Source organism: Colletotrichum scovillei (genome assembly GCF_011075155.1).
Source record: "Colletotrichum scovillei strain TJNH1 chromosome Unknown Contig00009, whole genome shotgun sequence".
NCBI lineage: Eukaryota > Fungi > Ascomycota > Sordariomycetes > Glomerellales > Glomerellaceae > Colletotrichum > Colletotrichum scovillei.
In genome coordinates this window covers 3,069,187-3,086,905 of record NW_023336267.1, presented here as the reverse complement: position 1 = coordinate 3,086,905, position 17,719 = coordinate 3,069,187, and the positions used below count along the sequence as shown (strand labels likewise).

At 49.0% G+C, this 17,719-nt stretch overlaps 2 protein-coding genes across 2 annotated transcripts; both read right to left on the bottom strand.

Annotated features, from left to right (window-relative positions):
• Window positions 1-9,195: 9,195 nt before the first annotated feature.
• HER10_EVM0009904 (putative methyltransferase domain-containing protein) lies at window positions 9,196-11,062 on the bottom strand (the record flags this gene model as incomplete). The annotated part of the gene is made up of 11 exons (XM_035479375.1): window positions 9,196-9,259; window positions 9,316-9,735; window positions 9,791-9,928; window positions 9,979-10,016; window positions 10,069-10,091; window positions 10,141-10,263; window positions 10,318-10,336; window positions 10,396-10,418; window positions 10,479-10,569; window positions 10,624-10,665; window positions 11,033-11,062. 11 exons carry the CDS (start codon window positions 11,060-11,062, stop codon window positions 9,196-9,198), a joined length of 1,011 nt encoding a protein of 336 aa, XP_035329915.1.
• An 818-nt stretch (window positions 11,063-11,880) lies between these two features.
• Window positions 11,881-16,796, bottom strand: HER10_EVM0011833 (methyltransferase domain-containing protein; the record flags this gene model as incomplete). Its single annotated transcript, XM_035481251.1, has 21 exons — window positions 11,881-11,965; window positions 12,018-12,440; window positions 12,504-12,641; window positions 12,693-12,730; window positions 12,791-12,813; window positions 12,870-12,992; window positions 13,053-13,071; window positions 13,124-13,146; window positions 13,202-13,263; window positions 13,425-13,509; window positions 14,013-14,065; window positions 14,131-14,553; window positions 14,613-14,750; window positions 14,808-14,845; window positions 14,902-14,924; window positions 14,995-15,117; window positions 15,174-15,192; window positions 15,249-15,271; window positions 15,326-15,416; window positions 15,469-15,514; window positions 16,762-16,796. 21 exons carry the CDS (start codon window positions 16,794-16,796, stop codon window positions 11,881-11,883), a joined length of 2,031 nt encoding a protein of 676 aa, XP_035330141.1.
• Window positions 16,797-17,719: the final 923 nt, after the last annotated feature.

Genomic DNA, 17,719 nt, shown 5'->3' with positions numbered 1-17,719 from the left:
CTGGTGTAAGCAGGCGAGCCTTGCTCAAGACCCCTGGTCGGATCCGAGTACAGCTTTGTGTTGTAAGGTAGTTTGCAGTCTGATGGTTGGTCGAGGTCTGGTTGGCGCACCTGTCAGTTTTGTTTACTTCATGTCGGAAGCATGTGCACGCACTTGGCGGGATGTCATAGACAGGCGTGCTCTTCCAACACCCAAGATTCAAGAGATATTCACGAGTTATTCAATGCATTTCAGCGGTTGAGATTGGCCATGATGTTCTCAATCTTGCGGGCTGCTGAGGCACGATGCTTGGCCATGGACTCATCGGCTGAGGTAGAGGCGTGAGAATGCATGGTCCTGGGGCCGTTGTTGTCGCCGAGGAAGGACTGGATTCGGTTTTGTTGGAGTTGCTGGGCTTGTTGGACTTGAGCTTCAGTTCGAGGGGGAGGAGTATTTCTTGATGAATGAGAACGTTAGCTTTGCCGAGAAGAGGAGACCGGTAAAAGATGTGAGGGCGTTTGGGTAGGTGTGTGAAGTGGGATAGGGCGGATGATATACCCGTTTACAGTAGCTCGATTTGAGGCAGCGTACATCCTGGCAGTGTATGTACTAATGTGCACTCTATGTGCTGGATAAGACAACAATGTGTTGAGAAAGAACGCTCCACGAGCAATGGCAAATGCAAATATGATCGGAACACGAGCTTGAAAGATGTGATGATGTGACTTGCCAACTAAGAATACCCCGGGGATATTCATCGTTCTTATGGACATTCGAAGTTAACGGTAGTTGAAGACGAGAAAGCTTTGAAGCTAGCGCGGTTTACTTGACCTCACCTTACCTACTACTTACTTTACTTCGACGCAGGTTTATCATCGTAGGTGCCTAGGGTGAGGTGTTGGGGGAACATGACAAGGACAGTCCATTTTGAAGCGTGCCGGGTTATCATTGGCTTTTGAGAACCAGGGTGTGCGGTAAGGAAGGCCGCATTGTGTTAGTACTTTACGTTTCTAGCAACGCGGCCAAAGATCGGAGGTACCGGGTGGCGGGACCTGAGGACCTGAGGCTTCGACACGTTGTGCTGGTGCCCCCGGGAATAAGATCATGTCAAATAAGGCTGTATTTTTGGAGTAGCGAAAGGTGAAAAGGCGACTGCTTGCACACTAATGTACGTGCCCACCGAGCTGCATGGGAGAAAAGATCCAATTCTTCCCGCGGCCCAGGCACGATGACCTTTTTGCTGGGAGTAATTAATGAAGATAGATTCCAGAACAGGGGTTGGGCTGGCTCGCTTATGTTGAGAGCCCCTTGGTAGAAACCGGGGTAATACTCCGTAGGCAACTCTACACTAGAGTCCCCATCGTGCGAACCACATCCGCACTTCTTGAGCGGGGGGAACAAGGGCTTTTTTAGAGCTGCAATCCTGCCACCTACATGGGCTCCTCTGTATTTTTGTTGCACACCTCATGCACCATGCACTCCAACACAAAGCAGCCAGCACCGCTTTCCGACAAATTCTCACACGCGACGACAGTCTCTGCGCGCTGATAGCCTGGCCAAGAAGTTTCAAATGCAACCTTGATCTCAACTGCTTTTTCTTTTTGTAAGAACATTGGTTAGAGTGAGAGTTTGGGACACAACGTAAGAACATTTCACTTCCGTTGTAAAAGTATCGTACCGGGTGATTTTCCTTGAAAGTCCAATACACTACTAAATAGTTGTTTCCGCCACTCAGATTGGAGAAAACCACATCATTCGAGAGCATATAAAGCGCAAAGTTTTGCAGATTTTGTCTCATTATGGAGGAAATACTAGTGCTGAATGAAATTTCCACGACCAACAAATAATGTCATCCACTACTAGATCTGGTGGCCATCACAAGACTCCTGAGCCTTCGTTGCATGGCAGTATCTGGTTCACGTCCCTCAGGAACCCCGAATTTCAGTCGGCGATGGGGTTGCTCAGATGAGATGAGGGTGCCTATCAGACCATGGCTAAACGTCGTCAAAGTACGGGAAGTCGCATGTCAACGTGGGGCACGTCGCGCTCGGGAGTATGAACAACGAATCGAGGGCCTTAAAGACTTAAGTGGCGCCAAATGGAGGGGACCGAAAGCAAAACTACGTGGACCAAGTCATCAACTGGGGCCAGCCGCTTGCACCTTTGAGGAAGTTTTCGAGAATCCCTCACATCTGACTTACATTGACTGGTTGTGATTGGCTAGATACTGCCCCATGAACTTGGCCAGCAAGGTAGAATGACCGCGTGCCGGCCGTCGTTCTCGAGTCCATGCCTTGATAGCTACCCGGGAAGAGGGGGGGAGGGGGTGCACACGACAGAGGTCCGTTGGGCTGTTCCTTGGGGGAATATGCCTCTAGGGGGTCAGTCTGCTGGCTGCATGACCGCTGGTGTTGAGCGTGGTTAATACGTATGCAAAAGTGCCATTTTTTTCCTCTTCGATTTTTCTCGATAATGCTCTAGATTTATTGAGCCTTGGAACCTCTGCTAGAATTACTATTCTATCCCCCCCCCCCCCCCCCCCAATTTCCCCTTAGGTAGTGCCTCAGTGGTACCTAAGGTACCTTAAGTAGACACTGAGGTACCAAAAGTTATGGTATCTCCCGCGCGGGTACCACCGTTCCGCCCCGCATTCGAACCCGACGGGGGGTTGTGGCCCGGCTTGGTAAGAGGCCAATTCCGGACGGAGTGGATCCTGAAGCGGTGCGCGCGGCGGGACTGGAATCTCTCGGGACGCCGAGTTTCTATTACCTAGGTAGGTACCTAGTAGGTAGGTATAGTAGGCACTTAGCAGGCTGTCCTTGGAGGCAATTCTCATCGGTCAGCCCCAGATCCGTATCTTAGGTAAGGTGCCTTAGCTTTACTGGTTGGTATCTCCAGTATGGTGAAGGCCTCGATTGCTGCTTTGCTTACTTGGCCAAGACCTACACTCGACCGGACGCTATTCCTTTGCTCATGTAGTTTTTGGGGTGAGTTCACGAAACTCGAGGGCGGGAAAGAAAGTTGATGGCAACGCAGCGAGGACCTACAAGGATCAACGGTGAAGGAAAAGAAGAAGTTGCCTAGCAATCATTACAGTAAGTGTTGCCCCTCGGCGTTAAAGGCATCTGCGCCGAAATACCATTATTTAATTATTTAGCTAGATACCTTAAGTAACCTTTCCTCCGTCCCTCATGGACATTCGTCATCTCTTGGTGTGATTCTTCGACCGACTCGAAAATTAGCGAGCTAAGCTGTTCGGAAAGGTACCCAGGCACAGGTACCCGCATTGCGAACACTTCTCCACTTTCTCGGCGCCGAGTCCCTCTCCACTCCGCACCCGACCCGGCGTCATGGGTCCGGAATGTTGGGAGAAGAACTTTCCAGAAAGTAGGGTGGTGTCGGTGCGCGCCGGGACGATTCCCAGGCTACCCAGAACCCCTACCAGCTTCTACTCAGTTGAGCACCTCAACCATAAGCGTTAGATTAGCATATCTTTCTTTCTAGTCTATTCAGGCAGGTCACGCAATTACTTACATGTCATCTTTGGAACCTCACATCCACAAATTCATTACCCAAGTTGTGTTGCATCCTGCCCTCATTGATCCAGATCCGAAATTATGCTCATGATTCTATTGCGCTTATCTGTGTAGTGCCTTTTCGTAGACGCCTTGGGGGTATTCGTCATATGAGGCAGCATCGGGTTGGGGTATTCACTATCCCCCGAGAATAGACGAAGTCGTTCTCTCCCAAGACGTAATATCTCTTCGGTATCGGTATCCTTACGGCCCGGGGGTGAGTCGCCACTACGGAAGACTAAGTCAGCTTGGTTCAGTAACGAATATGAGACAGCTCAAGGACGAGTTCAGAGAAAGTAATGGAAAAGGAGGTGTCTACCCATGGACAATGGACTTGTTGGAGTTGGCAGTCATTGTCGTGTCGATTCCCGACAACTTCAACAGCAAAATCCCTTTTCGAATTCTGGGTGACGAGAGAAGGACTTCCGGTAATCTCAAAACCTTGGAACGCGATGAAAGTCGAAGGGAATATTTCAAGAAGGATGGTTCCGAAATCAGAGATATTGGTACTGTTTAATACTTTTCTGAGTGCCAGTATGAGACGAGGTGGTTTTCAAGTTTCCCTTCACAGCATGTCAACTCGATTTCGGCGAGCATCGAAAAGACGGAGTGCAGCCCGTGGCCCCGATGGCGATGGAAGGCTCAAGTACGTACCTCTTCGGTAGGGGCTCAGAGCAGCTTACTTTAGGTACCTTACCTAGGTACCTTAGGTAAGGTAGGTTAAAAAAAAAAAACGCCATGTTGTCAGGTACAATAAAGCGTCCCAAGAACCGCATCATTCGTTCTCTCCTGCGGGTATCGCCCTCAGGATGTCTCCATTCGGGCGCCGGGATCAGTGGTATACAAGATCGTGATCCAGTCAGTATAGTGTATAATGCTGTCTACGTGGGGCTACTAAGAGTCCGAGCATCATAAATGCTTGTGAGTTTCCCTTGATGGTCTACTTCGTCCCCATTGACTACCTAAACTATTGACGTGATTCTAAGCGACTCGGGAGGTATGGTAGTGCTGTCCTTCTGCTGCTTTGTTGACGACATTGTTGCTGCGTGACGTCCCGCGCCCATTAAACTGGTTGTTGGCTTGGGCTTCATCCTGTATCATTCTACAATAACAGAATTGGGTTCCTCAGTCGCAGGATTCCGGAACAGGAAAACGGTAAATATGCATTCTAATATGTGGTCCACCAAGAAGAAAAACATAGAGGAAAAAGTGTAGATATAGCAGACCGGGAGCAACCGTTGATCAGCGAAGGGACCTAAGCACGTGAAGCACGTGCTGTGGTGCCTGGCACTACAGGCAAGGACAAGGCAACCAGACCGCCGTTCACCTTACCCGCCCACTACCGCAACCTCACACACCCTGTGCGGTACCTGGTACAGCACCGTACCTAAGGTACTATAGGTACCTGCCGCGGTCGGTGCCCTACTGGACAAGACCCTGAGTAAGGTAAGGTACCTTAGGTACGAGTAAACGGTGCCTTGTCCCCAATCCTGGGCAGGAACGTACCTCCCCGCACTGCCATGGAACGCACTCGAGCTCTCTGCTACAGCTTAGTGCTTCCATTATTACCGCCCTCCCTGGGATGTGTAGGTCATGGTTCCTGTATTCCTCGTTGTTCCAGGCAATCGGGCCGTGATGTGCACAACAAGAATGCCGTTCAAGGTCCGACGCCATACCGTTGACTAATCGCAAGATCATCGGGTATTAGTCAACGTGTTGGTGGTAGGCTAGACAGGTTTAACAGCTATATGTATTCGAGTCGCTTCTTTCGTTCGGATGGGGTTCGCAATTTGTATAATCTGTCCACTGTGGTGCTGTGCTCAGTACATGTAGCTTGGCTGCCGCGTAGATACTTACCAGTCGTATATGTCACAGACTCGAATGTATTGCGCCAACAAAATCCCGGCTGCTCTCAACGTTCGAACTTGGCCATGCTCTCGTTGATCTTCTGGCTTGCTTTGGCGCGATGTTTCACTAACGACCTCTCAGAAGAGACTGTCATACAAGGCATCATAGTCCCAGGACCTTTGTCTGCTAGAAAGGATTGAAGTCGTTCCGTACGATCCATCTTGGCATATTCGATTCGACTGTTGTGCGATTTTTGTGAGAAGTCTCTGAAGAGTCTGACATCAGTTTGGGATTCCGACAAACAGTAGGCACAGATGTAATGATGATAGGAGAGGAACGCAAGGATCCACGTATTCCATACCCGTTGACGACTGCGCAGTTGGAGGTGGTATCCATCTTTCCAACTATCTGTACACAATGTGTTTCTCGAGATCCGATGCGCATGTAACTGTTAAACCGGTAAAGCAACTGCAGCGCAAAGCGGTGATGCTGGCAATGAAGCATGTTGACAGGAGAGCTTTGAGGTCTCCAGTTCCAATATATAAGAAAACTCCATGCCAGAAGAATAGGTTCAAACTGAAGAGACAGCAAATTGCTTCAGCATCGCGTTCTTCTATGATAGACCACCTTCACAGAACTTGCGTTATTGCCTCTTCCGGTATGGCTGTATGGAGATGGTGTCGGTAGGTACAACGGTACATGCACAGCGGGGCGTTTGGAAGTTTAGCTTTGTTGCCTTACGTTGAGCCGCAATCTGGTCCGCGCCCCAGTTCCTCTTCTCATCCTCTTCTCATGGAGGGGTACTTACGTAGAGTGAACCCGAGTTCATCAGAGTAGACACTGTATCTCATCGGACTTTTGACAAACCGGTATTGCCTGTCTGGTCAGGCCAATTCACTCAGGACCGGATCCGAGATGATACACCAGCTGTGCACACTCCAGAGCCCTGAACCGGACTTCAGGCCCTGGCCGATACTACCAAAGCCATCGCCGTCATTGTATGGCCCGTCACCTTCACAAGTCGTGACCGGGGATCTGATACTAGATTCAAAGTAACGGGATCCGGTCTATGCCTTACGTCGAGGCAATCGTTTCCCTCTTGTCCGGTCGCTTGCGATTGCATACGCTTCCCGCTATATTGTATCATTGCTTCAAAGATGAGCATTCCCTGCGTGATGGGATCGAAAGACACAAATGCATATTTGTTAAAGAAGCCTCTGCCTCTTCGAGAGAACTTTGTCTTGTAACGAATATTCGCGTGCAGTTTCGTAAGAGCAGGTGGAAGTATAGTTTTATGGTAAGTAGTATGGGACTGATCTCCGTTCATCTCACAAGATCTCGTAGCTGTAAACAACACAATAGATGTGAATCCATAACACTCATTGAAACTCAGTTGATCAATCCTAAGAATACGCTATGAAACGAAGCAATAGAAAAGACGGCGAAGCCATCAATAAAACGTCCCTTTTCAGGACTTGCCTGCATTACCAGCCCACCAGGGAAAAAGCTCCTCCACCACCCACTACATCGATGTGTCGAAATTTGCCCAGCCTCTAAGATGAATTCATGACGAGTCTTGAAGTTTCAGTAACCCGGGCTACCCAGCACTCGTCGGAGAACAAATCGATGAAAGCACCTTCGTGTTCGACCCAAGGATGTCGTGGGCCACTCAAATGGGCCCTAGATCTTTGGAATCGAAAACGGATTGTTGGAGATTTCGTGGGGGTTTTTATTCGAGATATTCGAGTCGGAGGATGTGACACTTATTTGACGGACGATAATATCACTTGGAGCCTTCCTCCTCGACTGAGTCCCACGTTCCTTAGCACACTATTCTCATAGTTCGCCAGATTGCTGACGGTGCGATGGGGAGGGTTTTCAGCGCAGGCAACGCCTCACTTTATTGATACCGACTCTGGGTCTTGGCTTTCATCATGTGAAGATAAGATGGCAACACCTAGTGCAGACTTGAGGCCAACCATTCATCTACACGTCGTCCCGACCGGTGATGACAACAGTAATGCCGCTGGCCAGCCTCACCTCGGGCCAGAACTTGAGACACGTCAGCTTGCTCCATATTCGGCAGTCAGTTCAGCGTATCAAACTCCTTCGCTTTCGATGAGACCTGTTTACACGTCAGCAGATGGTCATTCATCCTGCTCATGTGATCTGTTTTTCAGGGGGCTGCAGTAAGGTGTCAACGTTGTTGGGACCAGCGGTCTGCACGATAGGTTTGAAAATGCCTCCAGACTCCAGCAAAACAGAGAGATAACATTGTTACACAACCTATCTAGCGTACCTTGGACAATTTTTCTGTAGGTAGTGATCAGGCTGGCTGTTGATGTCTAATCAGGCAGATTTGGAGCACGCCTTCTGACTAGAGCCGCGAATGGTCTGCATGGTTCGCCTATGGGAATGGTCCACCCAGGCAATGTGGTGTTGGGTATCCCGCCGTCCCCCGCTTCATTTCTCTTTTGAGGCATATGAGGGACTGCACCCCTACAATCAGTCCTGCTCAATCGTTTATATCTCGTTATCTCCTAGCCTTCAGGAATCTCTCTTTGCCCGGTTCACAGAGCTTCTCGATCAAGGAGGGGCCGAGAAAGTCTTTCGTTTGCCCAGCGGTCTCTGGGCGGACACCATCAACCTTTGGCACCATATTAAGCACTTCGAACTTCATTTTTATCATCAGGTCACAACTTGAGACACGCGAATATATAGGGCCCTTCCCGACATCAACTTTTTGCCACAAAGTCGAAACGTATGAGTCGTCAAGCGTTGGAACCCTTTCTTGAACAGCAAGACCGGCCGATTGATACAATGTGTCTACGATCATGATTTCTTGGGCACATCACCTGCTCCGAACAGTTCGAACGGAAACAATGTGGTCCCCAGGAATATCAGATCAATGAAATGCTATCTTTAGGCTTCTGCGTCTCGGCTTGGTACGATGCGGCTCGGCTTCAGCCAGCGTAATAAGTCGTTCTCTACGCAGCCCAAATTGCGAAACTACTACGGCATGTATTATGAAGCTATTCCGATACCTATGGAACTTCTAAACATCCCAAATACGGTATCTCGAACATCATGGAGGTTCCGGTTCTCACGAGTCGGCCGATAATCCAGGCAGCATTGCCAGGCCCTTCAAGAGGCTCCTTGGAAGATTGGCAGCATCTTTAGACATCCCTTGACACCACCTTGCGATGGCTATCATGATCCAATGCTGATATCTACTGCTTTCTGATCGTTGCTGGATGGATGAGATGCGTTAGCATGCAATGGCTATGATAGAATAGAGATGCCCAAAGCCGTGGACAAAGCGCATCACAAATGTCTGGTTCTTGTTGGCCATGACAGACTGACAGAAGTCGTTCTTCTGACACCCATATTCTAGACTATGCCTGACTGTGGTAAGCTCGAGGATAACGATGTGCTGTTCGATCTCTGTGCTTCTCACAGGAACACCGACTGCACATGTCGAAACAGTGTTCCTGAATTTGGAGGAAAAACTATTAGGACTGGTAAGATAGAGGCTACCTCCGTACCCTACAGCTTCGCGAATCAATACTTCCCAGTTGTACAGATGCTGGACAACCGAAAGGACCGGAACGCTTAGGCAAGTTACATGCTTAGATATTGTTCAACAACGATGTCAAGCACCAACAGCCCTCTTGGACCTTTGCCATCACGATTCAATTTCTGAGCCGTGTAGTGATCGATCACCAATCATCATGATAATGGTTCTCGTAAGATACGGATTGGTCCCATGTTTAGGACAAATACATGCTCTGTGTCAAGAAGGCACTGCAACAGCTTCCTCATCCTTCTTCTCTGGCTTCCGACCCCAAGCAGCATACCTAGAAGTTCCGTTAGTTGATATTGGGTGAAGAATATCAATGTCTAATTCACTCACACGTCGTAGTATGCGTGAACTCCAATCTTCTTGTGCTCGTTCCTCACTTCAGCAATGAAGACCGTTGCCTCCTCCTTGGTCCAGTTCAGAACGCGAGTGAAGAGGGCCATCGAGGCTGCTTCAATTCCCGAGCCGGCAGATGCTTGAGCCCACAAGCCTAATTCCTTGAGCTTTGGATCCTTAGGCCAGGGGTTATAGGGCCAGATGGCCTTCTTCTCCTCGACATCGACAAAGCCTGCATCCTCCAACATCTGTTTGAAGCTGGCGGCGACGTTTACCGGACGACCCATTGTTGCAGCTGCTTCCATGACCAACTTCGTCCACTCGAAGGGCTTGAAGTCGTCAGTCATCGTGTCGTCTCGACACATAAGTGGGAACATGTTGTCCTGAAGCTCAAGATAACCGCCTGGCTCGAGACGCCTGTATTCAACATCTGTCAATATCAACGACCTGCTGATCGAGGTGTGCTACTCACTCATAGGCCTTGGCAATCATTCCCGGCCAATCAGAAAAGCTCGCAATCATGTTTCTGACAAAGATGAGGTCAAACGGCTCTGACCAGAGCCACTCTTTCTCAACATCGTCAACCTCAAATGAGCAGTTTGGAGGTACGCTACAGTCGAGTATTAGCTGAGGTATCGTCTCTGTTAAGTTTGAACTCACAAGCCGGGCTGGATCGGGCTAAGGTCAACACCAAGCACCTAGAGAAAGTCAACGACTGCAACCGGCTTTTGTATATTCGTTGGAAATTACTATAGCTTCAGCGTGGTCGTCCGCTACATCCATATTAGTCACCATTACCACATAGAAGGCGGATTGACCTACCATAGTCTAAGGCCCAGACACCAGTCCCAGTACCGATGTCTAGCACTCGCTTCGCACCAGCGTTCTTGGGGCAGTTGCAAAGTTTGTTGTCCCATGTAAGTAGCCACAGGTTATGGGTGAGATCTGGCAACATATGAGCTTGATTTAACAGGCGCATGCGGTGTTCAGCTTACTTACCAAGTCTGTCTTGCTCTCGCTTGAGGTTGGCCAACCGTCAGAAATAAGCAAATCGTTGAGAGAGTCATGGATTAGTACCTCGTCGTTGGGAAGGAGATATTCTGTTCATGATGAGACCTGGTTAGCCTTCGCAAAATGTGTTGGGCTAGATGGGAACTTGCTTCCATCGCTGAGCCGATGATAAGTCCGACCATTTTCTCGGCGGTAGTCGAGGATGCTGGACCTCAGAGAAGCCAGCGAATCATCTATGGACTACATGATGTTAACCCAAATTCAAAGCCAAATAGCCTGAGAAATATCTCTCACCGATCCATCGATGGAGGATGCACCATCGTCGATCTCGGGTTCCTGGAACTCATGTCAGCCACAACTTGCTATCTTATGGGCAACGAGCACAGGAGATTGCAGCTGGATACTTACCGCAGCTATTATCGGCTGCTGTGCCTGATCAGCCATCTTACAATGTCGAGCAAGGAAGATTCTGAGTCAATACTGGTGAAAGCAATGATGAAGAACAGAACTATGAGTGAGGAAGAGTCCCAAGTGAGGGGGCAAAGGGCTGGGTAAATGTAATCTCGCGTCCTTCCGTAACGAGAGGGCCCCTGGTCGTGTTCTCCATGTTGATGCATTGCCCCCCGCTTGCATCCCTCTGTTGGTTTGCAGAACTGTGTTTGTTTATTTTTGATTGGACTTTGCCATCATTATCATCTCATGCATGCATATGCAAGGTGCCCGGAACCATCATTCAGTGTCCCGTGGTGGACAATGAATCGAAATACGGCAACACAGCGCCGAATCCATGGGTCCTTGGTTTCGCAAGTGACGGGGTATTCCACCGGTTACGATCTCTCCAATATCACAAACGGATATGCTCGCCGGGAACAGGTGTCCGAAACTTCTTGTTTTAGCAAAGGGTAATGGCTCAATTCTATGGAAACTGTTTAAATAAGGACATCAATTGAGAGAGGATGCTACCAAATACCATGCATGTTTAAGCACTCCCTCTTTCGGCGGGTTTCTTGAGCTTGCGTGCATATGCAAGGTGGCCGGGACCAGTATTGAACTTACCCAGTTGACGAGGGTAATTCCAACTTAGAATGCCAGGTGCGTGACAAAACTAGATACTAGTCAAGAAAAAATCATGATAATTACTTGCTTAGGTATTTTTTCTGGCTTTCTTGGTCTCTGGTTTCTTCTTTTATCGTTATATATAATATTGCTATTACTTTCCTCCTGCATATAAATATTCACTAGAGAATACTCTTCGAAAGAAGAACATAAATTAGGAAAGTAGAAGAATAGCTAGAGAATATGATAGAGCTACAAACGGTTATGTAACCCAGTTGAATGTGAAAAGGTTGCTAGATTCGCTGGCCATCTTGGTGAGGTCGAGCCGTGGATGCACAACCGCGCATATGTGAAGATCGGCTGGAAAACATCGCAACGGGGCCTTTACACTTTCGAATACCAGAACAGGATTTAAATCATCTACTTTTGAGTTTCTCATCTTTCTCAGGAATATGTTACAACCAGGCTGGCTTCTATGCGATTTGCCATTGACGGCTACACCGAGGCCCAATGCTCGACAGCGGCATAACTCTCCTGAGCTTCATCCTCTTTCCGAGGCTTCCGACCCCAGACTGCATAGCTACAGAATCATCAGTCAGGAATCCCACTAGAAGATCTAGTAATTGACTTACACATCGAAATAGGCGTGGATATTCTGCTGCTTCAACTCCTCTCGAGCTCCAGCGCAGAACACCAACGTCCGCGCCCGCGACCATCCCAGAACGCGAGTAAATAGAGCAAGCGAGAGGGCTTCCAGGCTTTCCATGGTGATAGACTGACACCACAAGCCCAATTCATGTTCTTTGGTGCCCTCTTCGGGCCACGGCCCAATCGGCCATATCTCCTTCCTCTCATGCACGTCTTCAAACCCAGCGTCTTCGAGCATCTGCTTGAATCTCGGGGCGTCATCAAGTGGCTGTCCAATCATTCCGGTGCTTTCAACGAGCAACTGAGACCACTTGTATATCAATGAATCTTCTGGCATAGTCCCGTCGGTACAAAGCAAAGGGAAGACATTATCCTGCATTTCCAGGTATCCACCGGGTTCAAGATTCCTACATTGTCAGATGGTCAGTTGTATATACATGTAAGACTGCAACAGAGCTTGGGCGACCAACTTGAAGGCTTGGATTACGAAGTCTGTGCGACTTTTGAAGCAGGCGTTCATAGACCTAGAAAATATGAAGTCGAATGCCTCTAACCAAATCCACTCTTTCTCAATATCGTCAACCTCGAAATGGCAATTCGGAGGGACGCTGGTAGGTCAGTACGCCAACTCTCTTTTCATCGGGACAAAGTCGACTCACAATTCAGGCTGTATAGGGCTCAGGTCAACACCCAAGACCTGTGCATCTGAATATTAGAGTTGTTTGATGCACGACTTTGCAGGTATTAGTCGTCTTACAAAAGCTCCGGGGTGTTCATCCGCTTTGGTGCCATTAGTACCTCCATGATTTGCCATTGAAGCCACTCAGCAGACTTACCATACGCAAGAGCCCATATTCCAGTTCCGGTTCCAACATCAAGCACTCTTTTAGCGCCGTATAATTTAGGGCAGTTACATAATTTGCCATCATAAGTTAACTTCCAAAGATGATGAGCAAAATCTGTTTAGCAAGCTTAGTACTCTGTTTCATTCTCGAAGCTTCCTCACTTAGAACACGTACCTAGGCGGTCCTGTTCTTGCTACATCATGCGTCAGCAATTCAGTCCCTCGGATTCCAGCATCCTAGCGCACCTCGTCGTTGGGAACGTGATAGCCTGTATTAAAGCCTTGTAAGTGGCATGTCAAATGTTCAGTCTGAGAGACACTTACTTCCATCACTTAGCCTGTGGTACGTCCGGCCGTTCTCTTTACGATAGTTCAAAATACTGGACCTCAAGGAAGCCAGCAAGTCGTGTGGTTAGCAGGGAAATCTATCAGGAGTCTGGGTAACACACAGATCCTCCTATGTAATAGGTTTCCTCGTCAGTACGATCATCCTGTTCATCAAATTAGCACACTCATCCGCCCATGTGGACGATGGCACTGCACTCACGTTTGCCGGAAGTTGCCCGTCATTTGCCATGTTGACTTGTAAGTTGATTCAGCTGTCTTGATGTTCACAGAATGGCAATGGCAGGCTTAAAAATGCAGTTGGAAAAATGAGGGGAAAGGAGGAGAGCCGACTGTTGGTTGCCCCTTGGCTACCCTTGCCACCATTCTTCTACACTTCCAACAACCATTCGCTAGACCCGCTTGTTATTATTCAGAGGCCAGCATGTATCGATTGTGATTGGCTTGCACTGTCATCGTATCACCGGGCCTGCATGTTTGCTAGCTGTACGACAAGGATTGTGAATGCAAGCTCCATCACTCTTGGGCGTGCTCAGAACTAATACGGGCAGAATGACCGAGTAATATTGCCGCAGCACCAGTTCCTTTCTGGATCCCTTCCCTTTGCGAGTACCATATCGTACGACAGTGCAGCGTTTCCCACCTGCTAGGCCTTTTTAGTCATGTTTGCAACAGGCATTCAGCAGGCAAGGATGCCGTCTTACTGATGAACGGCACGTGGGTAGCATGTGGAAGAATATGCAGTGTGTATTGAGAAAGAAGAATGTGCAAAATATCACAGATATCTAACTAGCCTCCTCCTCCCCCTCCTTCTTCTCGGGCTTCCGGCCCCAAGCAGCATATCTATTCCGATTAGTTAAATGACCCGTACTACACGGCAATGAGTGAATGGGTGACTGGGTACTTACGCATTGAAGTAGCCGTGGACTTTCTGCTGTTTCAATTCATCCCTGACCCCAGCGCAAAATACGAAGACTTCTTCTCGAGTCCAGCCAAGCACGCGTGTGAACAAGGCCATGCAAATCGGCTCAAGGCCTTCCATGGTACCGGCTCGGGAGCAGATTCCCAACTCCCTCTGTTTCGGATCCTTTTGCTGCCATGGGCTAATGGGCCATTTCTCTTGGCGTCCCTGAACATCTTCAAACCCGGCATCCTCGAGCAACTGCTTGAAGGTGGGCGCAACAGCCATTGACTTCCCCACGATGTCTGTGGCTTCGACGATGAGCTGGGTCCACTTCAAGACTTGGGAGTCTGCGGGCATGGAACCATCATCACAGAAGATGGGAAACTCATTGTCTTGGATCTCAAGATACCCTCCTGGTTCCAAGTTGCTTCGAATCGTCGTTAGTCGGGGCAGAACCCCGCCTATGGCGTGGTCAGGGGCACTTACTCGTAGGCTTGCTTGATAACGTCGGGCCAGCTTTTGAAACTTCCAACCATTGATCTGATGAATATGAAGTCGAAAAGCTCTGTCCAAGTCCATTCTTTCTCGAGATCATCGATTTCGAAGCGGCAATTGGGTGGAACGCTGCCGAGAACGGTCAAAATACGGTCCCCTTCATGCCTCTAGCAAAGGACTACTCACTAGACGGGTTGAATAGGGCTCAAATCAACACCGATAACCTAGATTGACTCATCAGTGGGATTCGCTATGTACGAAGGAAGTTGGTTTGACATACGCTTGCTTCGGGGTGATCGTCCGCTATCAGACAATGAGTAAGCAACCAAAGTTCAAATGCCGTGTCAAGGTATCCTCGAGCCCTCCCACTTACCATAATCGAGGGCCCAGATGCCCGTCCCGGTTCCAACATCCAAGACTCGCTTGGCGCCCTTGACTTTAGGGCAATTACATAGCTTCCCGTCCCATGTAATAATCCACAAGTGATTGGCGAAATCTATGATGAGCTGTTGGCTTGCGCGTCCAGAATATGAAAACCAGGCTAGCACGTACCTAAACGGTCTTGTTCCGTCTACGTTGTGCATGAGCAAGACAGGACAACACCTAGAGATACGCAAAATATCTCACCTCATCGTTAGGAAGATAGTACTCTGTTCGATGGTCTCAGTAATCATTTGCCAGAGCCGAAGATCAAATTAACTTACTCCCATCACTGACTCTGTGATACGTGCGTCCATTTTCCCTCCGATAGTCGAGGATACTCGACCGTAGAGAAGCCAGGGAATCATCGGTAGACTACTTGTCGTCAACATTGTGGAAAACGCCCGTTTTTGCCTGAGATACTGACACTGTCACCTATAGTTGAAGCGCCGTCGGTGTCTTGAGGATCCTGTCTGTCATATCAGCCCGGACTATGATTTCGAAATTCTGTGCAAGTTTTACTCCGTACATTAGCTGGAACATTGTCTGTAGTTTCGGCCATGCTTGAGTTATGGAATGCACAGTCTGCGTATGTGGTTTTGGAACAAGAGAGTGGCTCTGGAAAAGATTGAGGGGTAAGACGGGGTTATATGGTATTTGCTGGTCGAGCTTGTTGGCGACGGCGAGGTGAGCCCGTTATGCATTCATAGGAATGTATGCGTACGGCGTAAGCGCCAGCAACTCCACTCGTTGGTTTCTCGAATTTCGTTCTGGTTGAATGATTGGACCGAACCTCGTTCGTCAACCCATTTATGCATGCACCGGCTTGGTTGGTCGGTCTTTGAGCCTAATCTGGCCGGAACAGCGGAAATACAGCCGGTCTTCGGGGAAATATGCTTGGCAAGATGCAAGGTGATATGGATTCGTTCGAGATTGATGTTAAGTGCCCATTTCGAGAAGTGGCTGAACCCATGAGCAGAACAGCGCGCATGCGCACTTAAGCCCCTCTGTCCTTTGGAGATGCAGCACTGTGTCTGTTCACTGTTGCAAACATCACAGACGAACATGTGTCTATGCTTAGACTAGCGAATATCACGGCCATAAGATCAAGAAGGGGAGCTGAGATTAGAATCGATTGGAGACTATGACAGCCCAAAGTCTCTACTCTTCTCAGGTGAAGTTTTACCTTATATCTTCATGGTCAAACAGATCTTTACGCTCATCACATCAAGTAGAGCCACTTGCAATTTACAACCCTGATTCTGAGAATAGCCGTTTCGTGCCTCTTCGACGTCAAATGCGTGAGCAATGATCTAGGTGAAATGTTTTGTATGGAAATACCCAAAGCTTTCCGCTTGCGCACCCGTATGGTAGTCCAACTTCAGCCACTCCCGTAGTTTACTTCAGTAGAGCTGGGCTTGTTGGTTGATGAGTCCGTTGAACCGTCTGACTTATGTTTCGTAAAGCTCTGCTGGAAGGTTTTGATGGCTCTAGTTGCTCGGCTTTTGTGGTGATCGATGGCAGACTTCAAGTCTCGGGGATTGTGGGAAAGAGGCACGAGGGTGTTGCCGTCTTGGAGGTGTTCCTGCTGAAACCGAGCCAGCTGGGACTGTCGAGATATGTGACTATCAAGAGGGTTGATCCGGGGATGAGTTGAATCACTGGGTTCACAGAAAGGTTAACACAGTCTTCTCAATGGAGGGACAGAGCTTCAACTTACATCCCATGATCAGGACTAGAACCAGGAGAAGACATGGCCGCGGCTCAGAGCAATGGATGAGATTTCTCGATGAAGTTATTACATTGAAGCTCGGTGATCTCGACTTACTGGAACAATGTTCTCTACGATACTGGCGAGGGGAGGGTCTTATACAAGATCAAAATCTTGGCCAAGTGCGGCTGGGAAGACTGTATATAACGGTAGTCATGTCAAGGTGAACAGGTTTGGAACGGACATGAGGTACTGGCGAACTGCCAATGCTGCTCTCGAAGCCAGATCAACTTGAGCAAGAGCTATTGAGTTCGACACAGGAAGAATAATACAATGGTCCGCCGGTGACCCGCGGCCGTTCGCACATGGACTTGATTTAACCGCCATCCCACCGTCACCGGTGATTTGCCCCAGACTGGAGATGACCAACTTCGCATACTGCTTCACACCCCCTTGTCGTACCGCATCCAACCTGGCTTGCTCCTCCTAAGGCTACGGGCCGTTACACCCACTTCCAGCGTCCCAGAAACCCGGTGCGTGGCAAGTCGGAAGGCTGTCTAAGCCCTTCATGGTATCGTCCCCGTCCAAGAACCCCTCAGGTAGTCTTCTTTCATCCTTCGAGAACATGCAAGGACACTCGACACCTTCCTCAAGGAGAAGCTCGTGTGTCGACTAGGGAAGATCACTCTTGGACCTAGGAAGAATACTCGTCACATATTGCCCAATATGCATGGTATAAGCAACGGCGATCTTGAGGGATAATCTCGTGGGCTCCACCACATGGTTCTCGGAGGTCTCCAAGGCGCTAATAACACGGCACCGGCATTCAATGAGACGTTGCACATGTTTCTTGTCGGGGAAATGAGGTCCCTGCCGGCGGTTGAGGTCGGAGCCACTGCGGAAAGTCCGTTACTGTCTCCGGAGTGATTGTGGCTGGTGTTCTGCAGCTAACAAATCCAAGGGCTTC